We start from the raw sequence: 23,803 nt of genomic DNA, 5'->3' as shown, positions 1-23,803 counted from the left end.
TAACTTAGTTACTTCTAAAATCAAGAAATCAGTAAAGTAACTAAGTTACTTTTTAAATGAGTAATCAGTAATCTGATTACTTTTTCAAGATAACTGTGGCAACACTGTCTGCTAACCACCACACCACTTGACCACCCAGATATTTGCTTTGCATAAATTACAAACCTGATTCCTGCAGAAGAAAATAGTCAAATGTTTTAATGGACTTATTGGATGTAAGGTACCAGACATGAGTGCTTTGTTTAGTAATGACTACTGAAAAAATAACTGTAAAGAACAACATGGTGATCAGTGCAGCACAGCAATAAACTCTGATGTGGTGAATTTTGCTAAAAGCCTTAAAAGTAAATGCAGCCCTGGTCATGTAGCACAGCGTAACAGAAGGTGACTGACTCCTCCTCCTCCAGTGCCTCTCTTTGGCTTGGCCCCTTCAGTAATTATCTGATTATCCCAGCTGAACACTGCCAGGGGCTGCGTTGCATTTCCACCATTTGTTGAGATAAGTTGGACTGGAGTGTGCAAGCTTAGCAGAATGAGCTCCAGTTCCTAGACAATGCCCTAAAGCAGCATAGCTGAGCACCGCAGAGCCAGGGAACAACGGTGAGGTAAGACCTGCTCTCATTCCTCGAACATGAACTAAATAACATGCATTGATGATCACCAGCATCTAAATAATCCAGATATTTTATGTTTTATAAAACCATGACATACATCTTTACTTAGTATGTTTGGTGTGAATACTATTGTAAGGGGTAAACTCGTGCTCTTGATGGAAAAGCTGTGCTAGATGTCTGTGAGATCATCTCTTCCTTTATCTGAAGCAGAATGAAAGTATTTTCACTGGAAGACAAAAAGAATCAAGATAAATACTGCAGAGGCTTCTTTGATGAAAGAATAAATGGAATGAAAGCTCAATGTTCTAAATGTGAAAGAAAAAACTGTAGGGAATACATTCTCTATCCTCCTGCTGCTGATTTCATGAGAGTCTAAAGTTAAACTTGATCTCATCTTTGTTCTTGTTGAAAAAATAAGAAGAGATGCTGACTCAGCTGGTACTGGGATGGAGTGCTCTGCTCTGCGGTTTCCAACCAGCAGATTCCTCCATTACAACTAGTGAGTATAAAAACACAACTAACTGAACCGAATATAATTCAGCTGGACATTGAATGACTCACTTCTTGGTGGCCAAAAACTGGTGGAGTTAGACCTCTTTCCCACATTTACCTCTTTAAGAGACAAACAACAACACTAAGACGTGGTCATCTTCAGGGGTTGGCAACCCGCGGCTCAGAGGCTCTTTTGTGTGACGAGTGGTGCGGAGCAAGGACACTGATTAAAGTCGTTCATTTTTTCACGCTAACTGCCTCGGCAACTATACACTCAATAGTGAACGAGCAAAAGCTACACAACAACTGAGCGACAGTTGAGTAAACACTCATGGTTGTAACATCAACCAAAAACAATGAACTCCTACAGTACATCGAGTTTTTAATTCAAATGTATTTTATTTTAGTTCGTTTAGTTTTTTAAATATAATTCTAAATTTGAATTGATGGTGATCTTGTAACATTAAAATGAAATGTGTTAAATTTTTTGTCGCTCAAAATACATCACAACTGCCAGCAGGTCCAGCCCGCTATTTATTGAACTTTTCGGCTGGAGTTAAGCCAACCATGGATATGTTATGTATGCATGACTAAAATTTCGTTTTCTCTGTAGCAGTTGTTTCATTTCATAAATGCAACACGCTATAGTTTTTAATACATAGGCCTAACATAGAGGTAAACATGAAGGAGAATATACTACTACTTTTATATATACCTTTTCTTCCCTTTTTCCTCTTCCTCCTTCTTCCTGTCTTCACTTTCTTCTTCCTTCTTATTTCTCCTTCTTACTTTTTCCATCATCACCTTCTTCCACTACCTCATTTCCTCTTTCTCCCTCATCCCGTTCCCCCTCTTGTTCTACCAGTCTCATCTTCTTCTCCTCTTTCTTTTCCTCTCCCTCAGCCCTCTCTAAAGTTCCAAAATGATTTGATGCTCTGGTGTAAACACGCCTCTGATCCTATCATTTTATCTGGTCTCCATTTTAACAGTCCATCTCTGACTCCTCTACCCTGGAATTATTTTATTGGTTGTAATCTACAACTCCACCACCAGATGTCACTGACTGCCACTCGTTGCTCTTGTGTTTCTTCAGGATTCACATCCAGTCGAGGAAACAAGTGGTTGGCTAGGAAATGTGAAGCCTTCATCCCTCCCTCTGTTCCTCCCCCGATGTTTCCTCCGGTTAAACGGAAGAAGGAACTGATGGTGAGGAGTTTCACCTCTCCTTAAACTTTTCAAATCCCCACTGTTTCCATGATCAGATTTAAAAAGTAAAACTTTCTTTTTAACTCTTCAGGTTGATATAACAGAACACATCGTGGGAGCAAAGGGAGAGAAGGTAGCTCAGACCTCCTGGTGAACAACAAACATGTTCATATTTTAACATCTAGGCCTCTCTGAATGGTGTTGGTATTTGCAGGGCTGCAGGGGACCCAGAGGACTTAAGGTACTATGGATTATTTAACGTAAAGATTAGACACTAGTGTTTAGAACAGGAAACGTCAACAAGCTGCTTGTGTTTCAGGGTTGTCCAGGTGTGACGGGTCCGAACGGAGAACCAGGAACTCAGGGAGTCATGGGACAGCTGGGTCAAAAGGTCTCAGATAGAGCATCAACAGACACATCATTGCAGAACACATTATCTATGTGGCGCTTTTATATATTTAAGTTCAATAAATGAATCTGCACAAGAGAAAACTGAACTAAATTAAAACCCAACCTCTTGAAGAGTTGAAGTATAACAAACGCTAGAGAAGTAACAGCAACAAATGCAAACAAATGCAAAATAAAACTTGTACTTTGCATCTTTATAATTTGAATCACTGGGCCCAGTGTATCTCACAGATCACCAATTACACAAACATAGGACAAAGAAAAGGACAAAGATCTCACAATATTTTATATTTTAAGAATCTTCTGACACGTTTATTTTTTACTCTCTGAACGAGTTTGATTTTTGAATTATGTAAAAGTTATTGACACATTTTATTATTTAGGATTCATTGATGTGTCCCATTTGTGTTCCAATCTTAATTTGGAAAAATCCTGCAAAAAACAGAAAACTGAAATAAATCTAGAGTCACACCTCATCTACGGACACTTTTGAGACAACTCAAATGTTTCCAGGGGACACTAAAAAGCTTATGTACATTACAGGGACACTAGTTTCCTCTAGTTCAGCAGTCTGCGTCTTACAGTGTTGTCGTCACATCCTTGGCAACATGTGGACTTTAATGTGTTTGTTTTTATCTATCTACAGGTCTGTGAAGGTTCTCAAGTCATGGTAATCCAAAAGGCGTTTAAAAAGACAACTGGACTTGTAGAGTTTAAAGAAGATGTTTTTCACTGCTCATCTGAGTAGAGCAAGAAATGAAGAAGCTACTTAGATGAGCAGCGAAACGTCTTCTTTAAACTCTACAATTCCAGTTGTCTTTTTAAACACCTTTTGGATTAATCTATCAATGCACACCCAAACAACAAATCTAATGGATGCAAAATAAAACTTTATAATATTTTGCCTCATCATAATTTAAACCTTTCTCCAGATTTGTTTTATGCCATTGTGATTACATTTGTACAATAAGGCAACTGGACTTGTAGTTTTGAGAAGACGTTTTGCCACTCAGTTCTAGCTTCTTCAGTTCTAAAGGACCGGTGGGAAGTTTGAGGTTTAAATGGGAAACTGTAGGTATACCCATCAGAAACTTGCTTGACTTGTTTCTGTAAACGAGACTGCATTGTATATTGATGGCAGATGATATTTCAGTCCATCTTAGTTTTCCAATCTCACATAGATGGCTTCCTTTGCTTCTCTTTCAAACCACCTGTCCACTATGGCTAAGATTTGGAAGTTGCTACCTTCAAAGAAGTGTCCTTTATCCTTCAAGAGGAGGTAGGCCGCTGAATCCCTTCCGGATGAGCTGGCTCTCCCGTGTTGGTACATGCGTTTGTGGATGGGTTGTTTGGTTTCCCCAATGTACAAGTCTGTACATTCCTCATTGCACTGAACAGCATATGCTACATTACTGCTGTTGCCTGGGTGTCTTTGGAGTGGACCAGTTTTTACCCCATCGCAAGGCCGTGTTTTTGCTTGTAGAATGCTTGCTTGTAGAATTGTAAATAGGTGGTAGTCAGGCACAGGATGAGTAACACCCAGACTTGGTCTGGGGTGAGGTTGGTTCTATTGGCCAAGGTGTCATCCTTTCGAAACCTTTCCCGTACTACTTTTGTGGCTTCTCCGGTGGGGATTCATGTGAACAGGGAGGTTACATCATAGGATACGATACAATGGTTTGTTCTGGACCCAGTGTGATGTTCCTGACTTGATGAAGTCCCTGGAGTTTTTAGTGTGGTGAGGATTGTTGCCCACAAACAGAGACAGGATGAATGAAGATACTTAACGATGCTATAAGTGACTAAGTTTATGCTGTTGACAATGGGTCTGAGAGGGGCTCCTTCTTGTGTAATTTGGGTAGTCCATAAATACATGGCGTAGCGGCACAGCAGCTCAGTGGTTAGTGCTGATGTCTCCCCCCAGGAACACCCGGTCGTAAAGTAAATGACTATGTCGATTGCCTTCTCCTTTTTGAACTGTTGTAGGTAGGTAGTTTATTGTTCTGGTTTTGTAGGTGTTGGTTGTCTTGTCTCAGTGTCTCGTTGCTGTTGCTGAGAAGGTTGTTCACTTTGGTGTGTTCAACAACACTGTGGATCTTCCCTTGTCGGCTGGTAGGATGGTGATGTGTTTTTTTTTACAAACACCACACGGCAACAAACACAAATCTGAGGAACTGACATGGAGGAGAAAGGATGACCACACCACACAGCTAAACATCCAGGAGAAGCGGATCCAGAATCTGTCGGAGAGAGAGCACACCCACGGAACCATAAAGAACAACAAACTCACTACACAGAAGCCAAACAACTTGCCAACACAAACAACATCATCACCCAGGAAAGGAAGGCTCTAGGGTCACTGCAAAGAGAACATCACCATTCTACCAACCAACAAGGGAAGATCCCTGAAGATACATACGAGACACTGAGACGAGTACCAACCAATACGATAAATGAAATAATAAACTACCTACAACAGTAGGAACAGCAGGGAGCCCCACTCAGACCCATCGTCAGCAGCATAAACTCAGTCACTTATAACATCTTATAAGCATCTGGCAATCCTGTCTTTGTTGGTGGGCAACACTCTTCACCACATTGAAACCTTCAGGGACTTCAACAACAAAGTTGAATGCAGTATCACAGCATCATTGCTGGAAAATTAAAGGTTATTATTATTATTATTATTATTATTATCAACAATAATAATAATAATAATTAACCATCACGACAAAAAAATAAATAAATTAAAAAAATGAAACTAAACCAAATGGGTTTCTTGAAACTCTACCAGTCCAGCTGCCCTTGTTTTAGTTTCAGTGTATTATTATTTGTGCTTGATTCTAATTTTTTGTCAGGGAGAGACGGGCAACCAAGGCTGGAGGGGTCTGTATGGAGACATAGGAACTCCTGGGATGATAAAGGTACGCCAGCAAATATTTATGTATTTACTGGACTCGCCACTTCATTGGGTAGAGTAGTGAACCCATTATAACAGTCCTGCTTTAAACCATTCAACATTAGCTTCTAATAAGTGAGAGAGATGTTGATTCAACTGTGTTCATTTTGCAAAACAATTGACCTGACATGTGTTCCTAATATTTTAATATTTTAAATTTTAATCTAAATAACAAACTCTGGGAGACCAGGAGTATTTCCACGACTGCCTGTATTGCTTTTCAACTTAGGACAGAAAACTCAATACATCACTTCACAACACATAACGCAGAGGGGCATAACCATATCCCTGGTGGGATAACTTAGGCTGTCATATATACAACATATCCCTCCCCCTTTACTTTTGATGTTCCCTTAATACAAGTCAATCATCTTACTAGCTCTGCATTCTCATTTAAAGTCTCTGCTTCAAATACACAATCTATAATGAACTTTTAATTAACATGTTATGCAGGCCTAGAATTTTGTCATTTTAGGGACAAGGCCACTTTTGTGTTGTGAATTTTTTGAGGGCACATAGGCCAAAAGCCAGGGCACCAAGGCCATAAAATAAAATGGTTCACATTTTCAGTTCACGTCTATAATGAATCTAAACTAAAGACTAATGACACTTCTGAGGAAGATTGGAGTTTCAGTTGAAACTATCAAGCAGGTAAAGAAACATCTCTTACACTATTATGTCTGAAGATAAGAAAATATTGAACACATATAACCTTAACAATCCATCACTCATTTCAAAAACTGTGAAGCTTATTAAGCCTATATCCTCCTATAAATTTTGGTTCAATTGATACCGAATACGCAAGAGCATCTTCAGACTGTACTACTACACAGATTTTGGATTAATCAAAATTGATCCTGTTTGATTGTAAATGGAACATATAGTCTACTAGCATGCAGGCTGCTGTTTAACCCATAAGAGCCCAGACCAATTTCTCAATCAAGAAAAATTATTGAGGAAATAAAATGAACTAAAATAGATTACAATGACAATTTTCTGACCTTTTATTTTTAAAAAATAGCACTCTCATGTCTCAAGATCTTTAAATTAAATTATATTTAAATATTAAATTATAAGCAAATTTGCACAACACTGCAACACTGGCAGTAACAAAGCAGTGCTAACTGCATAGATTAAAAGTGGCTATGAACAGCCAGCACATGTCACGTATCATATTACAGCAGGAACAAGCAGTAACATCCATGACCGTACCTTAAAGCTTGACAAAAGAAAAACTTGACAGCAAGCTAATTAGCATTTGTTACAGGCTACAGTCGGTACTCGGCCCGTTAAAAGTGGGTCAACGTTGTAACGACATAACGCTACAGTACAAGCAATGCTTATTTATTGGTAACAAACTTAGGCCCTAGGCCTATATGTTGAAATTCCTATCTTATACTGCTTGGAAAATCCCGGGTCGACTTGCCTTTGGTGCGTTTTCCCATTGGCAGAGGTCCCGGGTCAGACCTCCTGCTGTGAGAGCTGCGCGCCTGCTTTTTTCTCCCTCATATGTCATCGCTTACATTGCAGATAACATTGCAGTTTGTTGATGACCTGAAGAATGGACCAGTCAAACCCCTTCTCCTAAAAAAGGCTGCCAATATTGGAATAAATCACTGTGATGCTGTATGTGCAGCCAAATCTCCTCGGATGCAGGCTGCGGCCATGATCGTTAAGAAAGTGTGGGATATCGTTATAGGTTACAAGCTGTATAAACACAGTTGCATATGTATTCCCCGATCAGTGCAATTTCCCGAACATGACGTTCACCTATGCACTTCCATTAATCATCGATAATGTAATGCATTTGATTTGTTTGATTGAAAAAAATGAACACAAATCTCTGCCCTTCAGAGATCAGTCTCAATTGGAGTAGACCAAAACTTATTGTTGAGCTGAAGCTTCTACGATGATACAGTCTGTCAGACCGTTGAGTGACAAAATCATAAACATCAGAACGAAAAACCCAGGTCTACACAGTATTCCTGTTCAATTGAAGCCACGTTAAGCCAAGCGATAAAATCCTATCACAACGAGCGGAGCTTATTCCTTTGTTAATTTATAACACAGTCTTACCTCAGTAAACTTTTCCTCTCTCTTCAGTGAAAATTCACAGATGCGGACACAAGTGGGTGAGGCATGCGTCTGATTAAGTCTCCTGGTTGGTTGATGATAGATCGTGTCAATCTATTATTATAGCCCATCAGAGCAGTTCATGCCAGGCTCGAATCAGATCCACCACTGATGAGTTGTCCAATAAGAATTCAGAGCATTGTCAAAAGACATATTTTCTCATAGATGCTGGTGGTGTTAAAACCTGTTGACAGTCAAGAGGCAGACTACAAAACCACAAAACTGCAGGGCATCAGTGGCCTTAAGGCATTTATTTTTTTCAAGGTCACAAGGCCAAATTGAGAAAGCACCAGGGCCATGGCCCTTGTGGGCCCTCATGAAATTCCTGCCCTGATGTTATGGCTATAGAACTTTTGCCTTAACTACAGAGAGAGGGTACTACATCAATCGAGACTGAACCCTGGAGGTTATTCTGCCCCACTGTATGGGTTAGTCGCTATACTACAATAACAGTCTGTCAGGACGTCGTCTGTTTCTTCTGGGGTAAGTGCGACCTGTGGATAAGTCAATCAAAATGTCTCTTGGTTAGGACTGAATTCAATTCAGTTCAATTCAGTTTTATTTATATAGCGCCAATAACAATACAAATTGTCTCAAGACGCTTTACAAAAACCGGCCTGCAACCTCCAGAGCAAGCCTGAGGGCGACAGTGGCAAGGAAAAACTCCCTTTTAACAGGAAGAAACTTTGAGCAGAAGCCAGCTCATATGGAGGGACCCATCTGCCAAAGGCCAGCCAGGTAGAAACAGAGAAGATAGAGAGAAAAGAAGAACAGGAGAAACAGATAAACAAACTTCTGTCATAGATACATATATCAAGCTGAAGGAAGCATGTAGAATCTAATAATATAACACATAGCTGATGATCTTATGTCACAGTTTGTGAGTATAACAGGAATCATGGGCAGGTTAGTGAATTGTTCATCTGGTAGGAGTGGACAACTGGAAGAGGACATGAAGACTGGGGCAAATGTAGTTTATGGAGCTCCACAGCACTCCAGGCCATGAAGAATGGGTTGGTTGATGAGGCCACGGCAGCAGATGTAGCTTAGAACTCCACAGGTCAGATATTCAGTACTCCAGACCAGAGACTCTCACAAGACGATGGAGGGGGAGAGGAGAGAGTGAGACACAGTGGTTAGTAATAGAAAATAAATTATGAGATATTAAGGACAGAAGACAGAAGAGAGAGGAGAGTGCATCATCCCCCTGCAGCCTAGGCCTATAGCAGCATAGGTGAGGGATGGTTAAGTCCAGCCCTAACTATAAGCTTTTTCAAAAAGGAAAGTCTTAAGCCTGACCTTAAAAGTAGAGATGGTGTCTGCCTCCTGAATCCAAACTGGGAGCTGGTTCCACAGGAGAGGAGCCTGATAGCTGAAGGCTCTACCTCCCATTCTACTTCTTTTTCTCTTCCTAGAAACTCTAGGAACCACTAGTAGACCTGCACTTGGAGATCGTAGTGATCTGTTGGGACAATATGGTACTATGAGGTCTTTCATATATGATGGAGCCTTTCAAGGCCTTGTATGTAAGGAGGAGGATTTTAAATTCAAATCTAGATTTTATAGGGAGCCAATGAAGAGAAGCTGAAACTAGGGTAATATGATCTTTCTTTCTAATTCCTGTCAGTGCTCTTGCTGCAGCATTTTGAATCAATTGGAGGCTTTTTAAAGAGCTATTTGGACAGCCAGAAAGTAATGAATTACAATAATCCAGCCTGGAAGACACAAATGCATGAGCTAGTTTTTCCACATCACTCTGAGAAGGGTTGTTCCTAATTTTGATGATATTACGCAGGTGAAAGAAAGCAGTCCTGGTCACCTGCTTTATGTAAGAATTAAAGGAAATATCCTTGTCAAATATAGTACCAAGGTTTTTCACAGTAGTACTGGAGGCCATAGTGATGCCATCCAACGAAACTAGGTGATTAGATAATGAATCTCTGACATGTTTAGGGTCAAATACAATGACTTCTGTTTTGTCTGAGTTTAAAAGTAGAAAATTACAGGTCATCCAAGACTTTATGTCTTTAAGGCAGGCTTTGAGTTTTAACCAGCTGATTAGTTTCATCTGGTTTCATGGATAAATATAGCTGGGTATCATCTGCATAGCAATGGAAGTTTATGACATGCTTTCTAATAATACTGCCTAAGGGAAGCATGTATAATATGAATAACACTGGCCCTAGCACAGAACTCCATAGCTTACTTTGGTATATATAGAAGAATTGTTAATATGGACAAACTGAAATCTGTCTGACAGATATGATTCAAACCAGTCTAATGCAATTCCTGTAATCTTGATCACACTTTCAAGTCTCTGTAGTAGAATACTGTGATCAGTATTGTCAAATGCAGCACTGAGATCTAACAGGACAAGTACAGAGACAAGTCCATCATCTGAAGCCATGAGGAGCTCATTGGTAACTTTAATCAGAGCTGTTTCTGTACTTTGATGTGCTCTAAAACCTGACTGAAATTCTTCTAACAAACCGTTCCTGTTAAAATGATCACACAGCTGTTCGGCAACAACCCTTTCCAAAATTTTAGAAATAAAAGAAAGGTTGGAAATTGGCTAAAACATCTGGGTCAAGGTGGGTAAATTTATCTGACTTAATATTGAGGTATTAATTAATGGAAAAACCTCCTTGAGTGATTTAGTCGGGATGGGGTCTAGAAAACAAATTAATGGTTTAGATGCTGTAATAACTGAAGTGAGCTCTGGAAGATCAATTACAACGAATGTATCCAAGTACTGACTAGGTCCTACAGAGGTTTCTAATGTCACTGTACTTACATCTTTGACAGCTCGAAGGATGCTATGAATTTTATCTCTAATGGCAACAATTTTATTAGTGAAGAAGCTCATGAAGTCATTACTGCTGAGGGCTGAAGGAAAAGATGACTCAACAGAGCTCTGACTCTGTCAGCCTGGCTAAAGTGTTGAAAAGAAATCTGGGGTTGTTCTTGTTTTCTTCTATTAATGAAGAGTAATAAGGAATTAGGAGGAAGGAATTAATTCCTTATATCTAGTTACATCATCATCAGATAAGTGCCTACCATAACAAAACATCTTTCCAATTTCAGTATAATCTCTTATAGTAAATTTAAATATTACAAGGAAATGATCAGACAAAAGAGGGTTATGAGAATATATTGTTAGACCTTCAGTTTCTATGCCATATGTTAGTACAAGATCTAGGGTGTGATTGAAACAGTGAGTTGAACCATTTACAAAAAAGAAAAGCCAACTGAGTGTAATAATGGCATAAATGAAGAGCTAAGACTGTCACTGCCAACATCAACATGGATGTTAAAATCACCTACTATAATGACTTTTTCTGTTCTAAGCACTAAATCACACAGAAACTCAGAGAATTCAGCTAAAAATTCAGAGTAAGGAGCAGGTGGGCAATATACCACAACCAAGAGAATTGTTTTTTGTGTTTTCCAGTCTGGATGAGCAAGACTAAGAGTAAGGCTTTCAAACGAATTAAATCTTTGCTTAGGTCTAGGATTAATACATAAATCAGAGTGGAAGATTGCTGCCACTCCTCCTCCTCGGCCTGTGTCTCATGGAATGTGATAGTTACTATGACTGGGTGGCGTGGACTCATTAAAACTGATCCTGCAGCCACGTTTCTGTCAAATCTGGTGATCAGTTATGAGATCAGTCACTAAAAGAGATTTAGACGAGAGAGATCTGACATTTAAAAGACCACATTTAATTTTCTTATTGTTCTGTTGTACTAGTGAATTTGTGTTGATTTGTATAGGGTTCATATGAATAACCCCTCTATTGTTATTTTTCAATTTAAAAGATCTGGATGGAGACAGCACATCTATGGAGTTTGAGGAGTTATGGGTGTGAGACAGTACTAGAGATGCTGCAGAGAAGCATGTAAGACTGCAGCTCTGCCTCCTGGGCTGAACTCTGGGTTGTCATGGTTTGGCATAACCGTTGGTCATTACTGCCGACGTGAATAACAATCGTACCATACTTAGCCTTAGCCAGCAGTTTGAGATAAGATTTGGTGCCACCCACTCTGGCCCCTGGAATGCAGGGGCCAGAGTGTGGTCGCTGGTTTCTCTAACTTCACGTTCCGCAAAATAGAGTCGAAAATTACCAGAGTTGGTTTCTCAGCGGGTGTGTCGCCGAGTGGGGTAAATCTGTTTGCAACGTGAAGAGGTTGGTAGTGCACCGTGGGCTGAGTAAGATTATGCCTCCTTCATACCGTCACTCAGCCACCCTAGTTTCCCGACTGCTCAGGTGGTGCAGGGGGACAGCTAGCAGGAGCTGAGCTATGCTATGCCACCGACTACAGGGCGCTGGCTATCTATTGGTTTTTGCATGGTGCGGAGCTGTGCTTCCAATTCAGGGAGCCTCGCCTCCAAAGCTACAAATAAACTACATTTAATACAGTATGAATCCTGGGCTGGGAGTGATGCCAGGCATCAGCACCTGAGCAGGCTAGGTGTGCCTGCAACACTGTCCATTCCTGAAGGTTCCTGAATTGATGTTGCTCCTGATGGATCTCCAGCTTGGAAACAAGAGATGGTCCCTGAGATGAGTCATCACAGGAACCATAAGTGTGAAGCAATTGATCGACGTGTGTTCGCCAGATAAGATGATCACTGGTTTCCACTGTGTACGAAACAGGACCTGTTTTTGCCACAACTGTTGTAGGTGTCCACTTAACACCACTGGTGTAGTTCTGGGCTAGGATCTTATCTCCAGCTGTAAATCTTCAGCACTTTGCTTTTGCTCATCTTGCCATTTGAGCTCTCTCTTGAAGATGAACAACCCCTTTAGTCTTCTGTGGTCTCCTAAGATTGAGTGCGGAGCTGTCACTTGAGCATAGACGAAGCAGGGGACAACTTTGTTGTAGCACGAGGTGTATTTCTATATGACAACAAATGCACTGAGGCAACAGAGTGACCGTGTGCTTTGAGAGGACTTCAAAGCTTCCTTCATAGTTTGTGCAAATCTTTCAGCGAGCCCGTTTGTAGCTGGGTGATAAGGCGCAGACTTGATGTGCTCTCTTCCATAAGTGTCTTGAACTCTTCAGACACTAGCTGTGGGCCGTTATCACTGACAAGTTGTTGTGGTAGACCAAAGGCTGAAGATAGACCTTAGCTCTTCGATGGTTTTCTCTGAAGAGGTGCTCTTTATCACAGCAACCTTGGGCCATTTGCTATGAGCTTCAATTACCACTAAGAACATGCAGTTCTCCAGCAGTCCAGCAAAGTCTATGTGGACTTTTTCACACGGTTTTTTAGGCTAGTCCCACAGATGTAATGGTGCCAGCTGTGGGAGGTTTCTCAATTTCTGGCAGTCAGAGCAGGACCCTGCTTTCTCCTCTATAGCAGCATCCAGTCCCACCAGAAATAGTTGCGTAATATTTCTTTTATCCGCACCACACCACAGTGTCCAGTATGCAGCTCAGCAAGCAGCTCTCTTAGGGGTGGTGGAATGATGACACGGTAGCCCCATAATAAGCATCCAGACTGGACTGAAAGCTCATCTTGTCTCACCAGGTAAGGCTTAAAGCTGGGTGTCATCTCTCCTCCTCTTCTTCCCCAAGTGATGATATCCAGAACCTCAGACAAGACTAGGTCAGTGAGTGTGTGTTAATTCATGTGAGCTGAGGTGATTGGGGCAGCCGTCACATCCTTGAAGTAAAATATCTCGGCTCGTGTGGGCTCAGTGTGTGACAGGCAAAGGGAGTCTTGAGAGCCTGTCAGCATTCTGATGTTGGTCTGACTTCCTATACTTGATCTCATACTGGTGGGCAGATAACAGGAGAGCCACTCGCTGCATACAGCTGGCTGCCAGTGATGGAGTGCCATTGTGAGGACCAAAGATGGAGGTCGCTGGTCTGTCAGTAGCATGAATTTCCTGCCAAAGAGATACTGATGATGACTTGAGACGATGGACTTGTCTCTATACTTGTCCTGCTAGATCTTAGTGCTGCATTTGACACTATTTGTGAATCATATCTGTCTGATAGATTTCAGTTTGTCCATGTAAACAATGATTCTTCTGTATATACCAAAGTAAGTATGGAGTCCCTCAGCGTTCTGTGCTAGGACCAATATTATTCACATTATACATGCTTCCCTTAGGCAATATTATTAGAAAGCATGGCATTGCTTCACAGATGATATCCAGCTATATTTATCCATGAAACCAGATGAAGCCTTAAAGACTTGTAATTTTCTACTTACTACCCTAAACATCACAGAGATTCATTATCTGATCCCCTGGTTTCGTTGGATGACATTACCGTGGCCTCCAGTACTACTGTGACAAACCTTGGTGTTATATTTGACGAGGATATATCTTTAAATTCTCAAATAAAGCAAGTGACCAGGACTGCTTTCTTTCACCTGCGTAATATTGTCAAAATTAGGAACATCCTTTCTCAGAGTGATGCTGAAAAACCAGGCTGGATTATTGTAACTTATTACTGTCTGGAACTTGTGGTTCCTAGAGCTTCTAAAAGTAAAATGGAGGTAGAGCCTTCGAGTGCTGCATATCTGAGCTGTGGAATTCTAAGCTACATCTGCTGTCGTGGCCTCAACCCAGTCTTCATGGGCTGGAGTGCCGTGTATCAGACCTGTGGATCTCCATAAACTACATCTGCCCCAGTCTTCATGGCTTGCAGTTGTCCACTCCTACCTAGATGAACAGTTCACCAACCTGCCCATGACCCCTCTTATACTCTCAAACTGTCACATAAGATCATTCATCAGCATATGTTGTATTATTAGATCCTACGTGTTTCCTTCAGCTTGATATATGGATCTATGACACAAGTTTGTATATCTTGTTTCTCATGCCCTCTACCTTCTACCCAGCTGGCCTTCGGCAGATTCCTGGAGTTCTGTCCTTTTTCATGACAATGGGTGTAGCCTATTCACTTGTGCTTACAGGTTCCAGAACAGGTTCCAGCTTGATTTTTTTTAAGCCACCGGCGACCTAACAGAAATGGACAGTTTCCTGAGATGATACATAAGTGGAAGAGTCTCTTTTCTTTGTTGTATTCCACTGTCACATTCACAGCTCCTAACACTGGGACAGGCTCACCAGTGTATGTCCTTAACTTCAGGTTGGTCTCTCAGAGAGCAAGGTGTTGCAGTTTCTCTTTGTACACAACTTCTGATACCATGCATCCACACTGCATCCACACTGGTTTATTCTCAAGTAGTTGTTGACCCAATATCCATCATAATGGTTGTCCATGACAGATAAAACATGTACGGTATCTTCATCAGACTCACAATCACTCTGCTCATCCTGTTCATGTTCCTTCTTATTCACTGGTTCCTTTTTATTTCTGTGAAAGCCACCTCTCTTTTTCTCATTGAACAGTTTGTGTGTCTAAGTCTTCTTGTTTCTACAGGCACGTTCGATGTGGCCTTTCTTACCACAATTCCTATAGTCTAAGTCCCTACACCAACACTCTGGTGTTCCCACAACAGTAGCACAGCTGTCCAGGTACTGCTTTTTTGCTGGATTCAGCAGACACCTTATGCACGTGGGTTGATGCACTTGCTGCTGTGTTTTTCAGGCAGCCATCTCCATTGATGTGCTGATCTCAGTGGCTTTATCCAGTCTCAGGTTAGCTTCAGTCAGTACCTGTTTCTGAATATCCTCACTGCGTAGACCGCACCCCAGCCAGTCACGTATGATGTCACTGAGTGAAAGTCCTGTTTCAGTACAGCTACAAATTGTGAAACAGATTCAACCTCTTTCTGGTTCCTTTTATGGAATCTGAATCTCTCTGCAATGATCAGTGGCTTCAGTGAATAGTGATCCTTTAATATTGTCACTATTTCATCATAGGACTTGTCTCCTGGCTTGGCAGGTTGCACTGGACTGTGCAGTCAGTTGAATATTTTTCCTCCCATAACATGCACATACAAAATGTTGATACAATAACACCAGCTTTGATTTTGTTAAATTTGTTAAAATACTCAAACATTTCCGTGTATGAACTCCATTACTATGTATTTTCTTCAAATGGTCCAATGTTTCCGAACAGCATCATTCTGACAATGTTCCTTCAGCAATGAGTTTCTGCGTATGTGCATTAATGTCTTTCTGTTGTGCCACACAGTCCTTCCTTTATCCATTTACTCCAGTCTCCTTTCCACCACAGAGATTTCTACTTTCCCGGTAGCAGCGCTGGCCTCTGTCCCATTCACACTTGAGCAGCTAGCTTACACGTAGGTAGCCACAGTGTCGCGATGTTCACAGGTTCACAGGTTAAGTAAGTAAATAAGCTTTGTTTTTGTTTTGGTTTGTCTGTCATCTGCCTGACCTGTTTTTGCCTCATCTTTTTCTTTTTTGGGGAATTTGGTGTAAATAAAATTCACCACACAAATGTTTTGAACTGAGCCATCATTTTCAGCCATCATTTTTTCTTATTTCAAAACGAACCCGTTTGGTGTAAGAAGTGGGATGGCCAGTCGATGGGGATGCACACGGTTCACACAAGCAGGAAGCAGCTCAGGACAAAGCTGTAGGTGAGGGAGCCTGGGCCACAGAGGATGAGGTCAAAGGAGCTGCGGCGTTGGCAGCACCGCAACTGGGTCAGCCGGTGGCAGCATCATCTGAGGGGTCGATGATGAGCCTTAGGTTGGACTTGCCTACTCTGCAGTTCACCCTTGGAGGAACCAAGGATTGGGAGGAGCAGCGGAGCAGAACCTCCTAGGCCAGAGAGCCGGCCCTCCGTGGGCCCCAAAATCCCACAGTAGAATACATTGAAAATTACCTGCTTGGCTTTGAGCGGATTGCCATGACGTGGGGTTGGCCAGAGTGTGAGTGGGCGGGTCGCCTGGTGCCGCTCCTCTTTGGGAAGGCACTGGAGGCTTACACGGCAATGGACGAGGAGAGGGCCCAGTCTTACTTGAAGGCAGCACTCCTGATCAAGTTTGATTTCTCAACGGAGATGTATCGCAAACAGTTCCGGTCCATGGCAGTTGTACTTCTGGATGTGCTGCTGGAAGCGGAGCTAAAAGACAGTAACTGTGGGAGGGGGTTGTCTGGTCAGGTGATAACCCGTGCCCAGGCCAGGGCAGAGGAAACACCCATCCCAGGGCAGGAAAATTGGCCGGATCCAGAACCCTTTTCAGCCCTGGACAGCAGTTTGTGTGAGGGGGTCACAAAGGGCCTGCAGAAGTTGCGCCACCAGCAGCATTTTGAAAAGGATCCGAAATCCTGGGAGCCAGACTGTTTCCCTGTTTGAACTGTTGTATGGCTGGGAGGTCCAGGGATCGTTGGATCTGCTGCTAAAGGCCTGGTAGAATCCTGCAACCACTGCTAGTGATCGCAGCGTGGTCCAGTTCATGTTGGAGATAAGGGACCGGCTGGCAAAGTACCGGGACAGGGCCGAGGTCAACCTACGTGAAGTCCAGTAGAGCCAGAAGGCATGGTACAACAGTCAGGCCAGGCACAGAGAATTCCAGCCCGGCCAGAAGGTCATGTTCTTCCTGCTGTCCTCCAAGAGCAATCTGCTTGCGAAGTGGCAGGGCCCATACATGGTTCTCAGGAAGATGGGCCCCGTGACCTATGAGATCCATTACCCAGACAAGAAAAATGGGAGGGAGGCTCCAGTTCAGGGTCCCGTGGCATCCCTGCTGGTGACTGAGGTGGACAGCAAAGGGGAGGAGCCTGCGATAGCCGACCTCAACCAGTCTGCTGGACCCGATCTCGACCACCTCTCTGCCATCCAATCCAGCCAGCTAAGCTGGGTGTTCCAGCAAGTCTTTGAGTTGTTCGCTGCCAAACCGAGGAAGACTGTCCTGGTCGAGCACGTTGTCCGCCTGAAAGAAAAGGGTTTGCCAGAGGGCTTACTGGGTTCCACAACAACTGGTGGCAAAGCTTGTGAAGGAGGTGTAAGAGATGCAGCGCCTGGGGGTGATCGAGCCTTTGCAGTTCGAGTGGTGCAGCCTGGTGGTCATCATGGTGCAAAAGGATAGCTCACTCCGCATCTGCATTGACTACATTGAAGCTCAATGCGATGTTGGAGTTCAATGCCTACCCGATGTCCCGGATCAACATACTGCTGGAGAAGATTGGTCGGGCCAGGTTCATCACAACTCTGGACCTCAGGAAAGGCTACTGGCAGGTACCACTGGAAGTGGCCAGTCACCCCTACACTGCGTTCCAGACACGTGGTCATCTTCAGTGACACCTGGGAGCAGCACCTGCATTTGGGGCAAGTTCTTGGTCAGATCCAGCAGGCAGGCCTGACACTGAATCTTGCCAAGTGCCAGTGGGCCAGGTAGGAGGCAAAATACCTGGGTTACTGGCCTGGACGAGGCGAGGTCCGGCCACAGGTGGACAAGGTCGAGGCCATCCACAGCTACGCACGCCCTCGCACGAAGAAGGAGGTAAGGTCCTTCTTGGGCTTGGCCGGCTGGTACCGGACGTTCGTCCCACAGTTCGCCACCATTTCCACCCCTTTGACAGCCCTGACGGCAAAGGACCAGAGGAACCCTGTCGTGTGGAACGACGACTGTGAGATTGCATTCCGGACCCTCAAGGTAGACTTGTGTTGTGTTTGTGGAGCGTGCCAGTGTCGGGACGCACTGAGCGCATTCATTGTGCACGTGGGACCATGTTCCCTTTTTGTGGTCCTGCTTACCCACAAACTGTTAATTTACTGGACTCTGTTTTCCCTGCTGTAGGGATCCGAGAGTGCACACTAGGTGCCTACGCATCACACACACACTCAGACACACAAACGCTCATGCTCACCTGTATTTGCCTCTGGGTCTCAGCCCAAGCCAAGGCACTTCTGGGTCACGCTGTAAATAGCACTTGGTGGCCTGACTGATGGTCATGTCACCATGGACTACACTATTATGGTTTATTCATGTAATATTTTGTGATTTGTTGTGTTTTGGGGGAATAAGGGAATCACTGTATCAAAGTATTTTTGTGCCAGTACGTCAATGTATTGTTAAAGTATAGATTTTTGCCCACAGTTGGCGGCATTATGTTTTAATACCCCTGTAATTTGTTAATTGGTTTGCCCGGGGGAGGGGCTAAGGGGTATTTAAAGGGCGTTTTGCTCAGTCGATGGGAAGTTCTGGTCTAGTGGCACCGTGGGCTACTAGTTGCTGGTGTAAGCTCAGCCTGAAGCTGCTATTGCTAACTGCTATTGTTTTTGGTTTGTCTGTTATCTGCCTGACCTGTAAATATTTTTGCCTCACCTTTTTCTTTTTTTGGGGAGAATTTGGTGCAAATAAAATTCACCACACAAATGTTTTCAACTGAGCCATCATTTTCAGCTATCATTTTTTCTTCTTTCAAAACAAATGACACTTTCATTTGTACACTGACCCCGAGTAATGCACTGTGAACAACAACAACAAAAAAGTCCTCAATGGGGACATTTAATATGGGTTTTACTGCATGAACTGCATTCATTTCCTGTTTCATGCACCTTTGCAGAAGACGCTGCATCATTTTTGTCATTTATAATTAATAGTTTCCAAAACAAAAATCGTGTGAAAATGAGTGGAGTTTGGCTGAAGCTAAAAGGTATTATCAGCATATTATTACTCTTTGTGTGTCTGTAGGGCAGTAAAGGCCGTAAAGGATTGAGGGTAAGTTTTCTCTACCGTGGTTTCTAAAAAGCAGCTCTTCCGCTTTATATTTTTTCTTTTATTGATCTTTAATCTATCAACCAATCAATCAATCAGGGGGAGACAGGACTGAAGGGAAGAAGAGGCGTCCGTGGAGAGAAGGTGAGGGAATGCTTTTCTTTGTGTTGCTGCTCATTTCCGATATAAATGAAAGTGAAAGTGTCTCTGCAGGGAGAGTGTGGCATTACTGGGATGTCGGCAGAGAAGGTAAAACAGACATTCACTTTGAATAAAATACAACAGATGAATGGTGTGGACTCTGAAGGTTGATTTATTTCAGGGAGACACGGGGCAGTGGGGTGATGCTGGGCCGAGAGGGGAGCCAGGATTGAGAGGAAAGCCTGGAGGCAGAGGAACAGTGGTAGGTTTATACAAATATAGTGAAACTTAAAAGTTTTCTGCATAAAAACAACTCAAAACATCAGCAGGTGGACCTGAAAGTAGACAAGAGAAAACCCAATAAAACACATGACACAGAAATATTATACTTGCACATTTATTTATACCACTATTATATATGTCAGTGAGTTGTTAAAGTAAGTAAGTGAACCCTTGTTTCCAGTATCTGCTGTGACCTCTTTGTGCAGCATTACCATCAACTAAATGTTTCTGGTAACTTCTGATCAGTTATCTCCAGCAGCTTGGAGGAATTGTAGCTCATTCCTCAAAAGAGAACCACTTCAGTTCTGAGATGTTGGTGGGTTTCCTCATATGCTGGAATGCAGTGTTGGTTCATCTCCAAACATGACTCCTCTCATTTAAACCAAACTATTGTACTTTGATCTCATCAGTCTACTAAACACTGACAAATTTGTGAAATCTTTGCTCATCCAGTGATTTAATGATTATTGCTTGCAGGGGCTGAAGGGATCTGGAGGGCCGACAGGGCAGGTGGGTCAGCCCGGTCCAGCAGGATTTGCTGGTCTGACTGGAGAGCCCGGCCTGCATGGACAAGGTGTGTGGAGCTGCAGGCATACAAAGAAAGATCAATGGAGAGCAAAACCTGAATCCAAGAGACAATTTCTTTAAATAGATTAAATCTCAAATCGCATGAACTAAAACCAATCACAAAACAAAGGAGGGAAAACAGAGACATGAAGTAAGGCAATACATGAAACAAAGGAAACCAAACACGATTAAAGAAAAGGTTAAGAACACCACAGAGAAACAACAGACTAAGCTGAAATGAACTAGAAGTGCCATAAGACAGTCTAATATTACTAGATTTTAAATAAAACAGAACCTAAAAAAGAAGGTTTTATTTGTGTTGCACGAAGGGGGGAAACACTCCCAAACATTTCATTTGAATTTGACTCTTGTCATCTGCCACCTGGTTACCCTGCAGTACGTAACAGCCATTTCCAAAATGGCCGCCTTTGTGAATTTCCTATTTAGGGAAATCTTTGCTTATTTAAAGTCTTAAATCTAAGCTGATACTGATATTTAAATATTCATAATAACTTTATTAAAGTAACCTTTAATTACCTGTTGTCACCAGTGTTCGTCCTTCCAGGCCAACAGGGAGACTCGGGAAGCCAAGGACCTCCAGTCGCATGCAGCTGTTCACGAACTCCGCTGCAAATGGACACAGTTCAGACAATCGGTCAAGTAAACATACATTTAATATATTTATAATTTTTGTATGTTGTTGTAAATCTCCTAAAAAAAATAATTTCCCCACGGATCTCTTCATCTTCAGTTGTAGAGATCCCTGATAGATAAGATAATACTAATAAGAATTAAATAAATAAATTAAAGTTTAATTAATTTTTGCTTTGAAAAAGAAAAAAAAATGTTGAAACAAATTTACCTGACTCCGTAACTCTGTGAAAACAGAAGGGGATCTCAAGGACAAAATGGTAGTTATTTGATTTATATAAAAGCAGACGTTTTTATATAGTTTATGTTGAAGAAGTTTTTGACATTTCCAGATGTAAAATCATCTTGCCTTGTTGTTCTCCAGATCTTCATCGCAGACAATGAAAAGGAGATGAGGAGGCTTCGGGCAGAAAACGTGATGGTGCTGCGAACAGACAGAAAAACTCTTTACATCTACGCCGAGTCTCAGTGGGTCAACATCCTGGTAATGGCTGGATACACAGATATACTCTAATCCATGACTTTCTGAGACCTCCACTAACATCATCCATAATTACCTAAAAAAAAAAAAGATGTTAATTATTTCATCCTTGTCAGTAACTTTTCAAGCTTCAATGATTGACTACCTTTCTGGAAGGAAATCTTTTCTAATAATGAAACGGTTACGATATGAATATAATTAATGTTGTTGCTAATATTTTAATCTGAATATTTACTTCATTGAAGCAATGTATAATTACTTCATACTCTACACATGTTACAGTAAAATCATGAAAATATGTTGATAAAATGCGATACAACAAGTAAATCATCTCTGTCAGTCTATTTATTCAGATTATTTAAAATCTTAAATATGCATTAATATTATTTCACATTAGTGGAATTTTTAGATATTTATGTGTGAATTCTTTATTATTTCATGTCAGGCTTCATAGAGTTCATTAATGAACGTGCTGTCTTCAGAGCAGTGATGACACAAAATGACAGATTATTTTCTATGTAGGACACAGAGGTTCTTTCTTCTCCTTCTTATTTTTCTCCTTCTTCTTCATTATCATCTTTGTCACATTCTTGTCCTTCATCCTCCAGGAGGTGCCTCAACACCAACCAAACTCCGAAGAACGCTGACCTCCATCTGCTCTCTGAGACCCTCCAAAATCTGAATCATGCAATAAAATCTAAGTCTAAGAAAGAAATAAGAATTAAAAAAATCTATGCATGTGAAACATCATTACATTGGCCTGCACCATGATCCGTCCATGATATATATTTGTGTTTCTCAGTTGATGCTGCAGCAAAGAGATGACTAAAAAACTGAGTTCCTTTCAATGGCTGATGTCTTTTGTTATTTATATCATTCTACTTACTGTTATGTTTGTTAAAAAGAACTAGAGTCTTTGAGAGTGGTTTTCATTTCTTGTTGATTATTGTCCCGTTATCTTGGTAACAGTTTGTTTTAGAGGTCTCCTGTCTGTCTTTCTGACTCTTTGTAGTTATGTTGTGTCTCTTTTTTATTTTGGATTTCTTAGTCTTCACTCTATGTCTTTTTGTAGTTGTTCTTGTAGTCCTTTTTCTGGTATACGTTTGGTCACAGTTTTATAGATTTTCTGTGAGTTTTTGATTGTATTTTGTTTTATATTTTATGTCAACTCAAAACAGAACAGGCATAGGAGGAGGAGGATAGAAAATATAAACATGGAAGTGTAAGTTGTAACTAGTATGTTTTCTGTATTCATTACTTTTTCAAAGCTCAGATTCCTGGACATGTTGAGATGTATTTTTCATGTCAGAGCAAGTTCAGACTTTTCAGGCAAGTTTTTTTTGTCCATCAATTATTGTTGAACAGGTATGTATAAATAAATGGTCTATGTCTAGGTCATATTCCCTGAAGGTAACATGATTGAGGAAAGTCCTCAGCTGTCTTTATACTGTCTTATACTGTCACACATGATGTCCCTCTCATTTCAAGACATAAGATAACATTTATTTATCCCACATATGGGAAATAGCCTTTTCACAGTAGCACTGAATTAGGTACGAAATATATACAAAAAAAAAAAAAAAAAAAACAGAATCAAGAACTCTGACAGTCAGTATATGCAGTGTGGGCGGAGAATTTCAGTGGCTCAGTGAACATGGACATTGAAGACATTGGGGTAATTCGTGCAAGATAGGCAGTGCAAAAAAGCAGATTATTGTCCAAAAGAATCTGTAAAAATGACAAAACAGGTCACAAAGACGGTCACAGTTCTGAGTTTCATCTTCCTATACTGCTTATCGTCACTAGGGGTTGCTGGAGCCTATTCCATTGGGCAAGGGGCGGGGTACACCCTCAACAGGTTGCCAGCCTATCACAGGGAATCCTGGATGCGATTTGTTCCGTATTTTCATAAATGTCCAATACATGTGTCTGTCTCACACATATAAACACTAAATCTAACAATAATGAAGAAAATAAAACAGGAAATACTACGTTGTGGTACTACTCTGTTGTGCGTGTGGCACTGTCACGGTTGCCCAGAAACAGGCGCTGCTCAAAGAAGAATACTCGCCTTTTAAAAATGTCCGCTGCACGCGGGACTCCACCACGTCCTCAAAAGCGAATAACAAGAAGTACACTTGGAAAAAGAAGTTAGGGATATCTGTTGACTGTTTAAATCTGGTCTACTCCACAGACAAGAGAAACACAACAGTGTATGATGAACCCAGGACTGTTGAGGGAAGGAGTTGTGTT

General features: G+C 41.7%; 2 protein-coding genes across 2 annotated transcripts; both read left to right on the top strand.

The window, feature by feature from the left end:
* Window positions 1-1,037: 1,037 nt before the first annotated feature.
* Window positions 1,038-5,701, top strand: LOC125018138 (collagen alpha-2(IX) chain-like). Its single transcript, XM_047601852.1, has 6 exons — window positions 1,038-1,113; window positions 2,200-2,312; window positions 2,404-2,445; window positions 2,527-2,553; window positions 2,632-2,703; window positions 5,579-5,701. Exons 1-6 carry the CDS (start codon window positions 1,038-1,040, stop codon window positions 5,699-5,701), a joined length of 453 nt encoding a protein of 150 aa, XP_047457808.1.
* A 13,573-nt stretch (window positions 5,702-19,274) lies between these two features.
* Window positions 19,275-22,946, top strand: LOC125017890 (acetylcholinesterase collagenic tail peptide-like). The gene is made up of 5 exons (XM_047601420.1): window positions 19,275-19,831; window positions 20,329-20,425; window positions 20,969-21,078; window positions 21,434-21,553; window positions 22,159-22,946. The coding sequence occupies exons 1-5, from the start codon at window positions 19,718-19,720 to the stop codon at window positions 22,195-22,197; spliced, it is 480 nt and encodes a 159-aa protein (XP_047457376.1). The 5' UTR covers window positions 19,275-19,717; the 3' UTR covers window positions 22,198-22,946.
* The last annotated feature ends 857 nt before the right edge of the window (window positions 22,947-23,803 follow it).

Source organism: Mugil cephalus, chromosome 12 (genome assembly GCF_022458985.1).
Source record: "Mugil cephalus isolate CIBA_MC_2020 chromosome 12, CIBA_Mcephalus_1.1, whole genome shotgun sequence".
Lineage (NCBI taxonomy): Eukaryota > Metazoa > Chordata > Actinopteri > Mugiliformes > Mugilidae > Mugil > Mugil cephalus.
The sequence above is the reverse complement of the archived record's forward strand: the minus strand, read 5'-3'. Positions and strand labels throughout refer to the sequence as shown.

What these genes read in the sequence shown, in the direction of transcription:
- LOC125018138 (XM_047601852.1), top strand. Translation starts at nt 1,038, where the DNA reads ATGCTGACTCAGCTGGTACTGGGATGGAGTGCTCTGCTCTGCGGTTTC. An exon ending in AACGGAAGAAGGAACTGATG is followed by an intron (nt 2,313 to 2,403) that starts GTGAGGAGTTTC and finishes TTAACTCTTCAG; the next exon opens with GTTGATATAACAGAACACAT. An exon ending in TGGGAGCAAAGGGAGAGAAG is followed by an intron (nt 2,446 to 2,526) that starts GTAGCTCAGACC and finishes TGGTATTTGCAG; the next exon opens with GGCTGCAGGGGACCCAGAGG.
- LOC125017890 (XM_047601420.1), top strand. Translation starts at nt 19,718, where the DNA reads ATGGTGTGGACTCTGAAGGTTGATTTATTTCAGGGAGACACGGGGCAG. An exon ending in CAGTTCAGACAATCGGTCAA is followed by an intron (nt 21,079 to 21,433) that starts GTAAACATACAT and finishes GTTGTTCTCCAG; the next exon opens with ATCTTCATCGCAGACAATGA. An exon ending in CTCAGTGGGTCAACATCCTG is followed by an intron (nt 21,554 to 22,158) that starts GTAATGGCTGGA and finishes TTCATCCTCCAG; the next exon opens with GAGGTGCCTCAACACCAACC.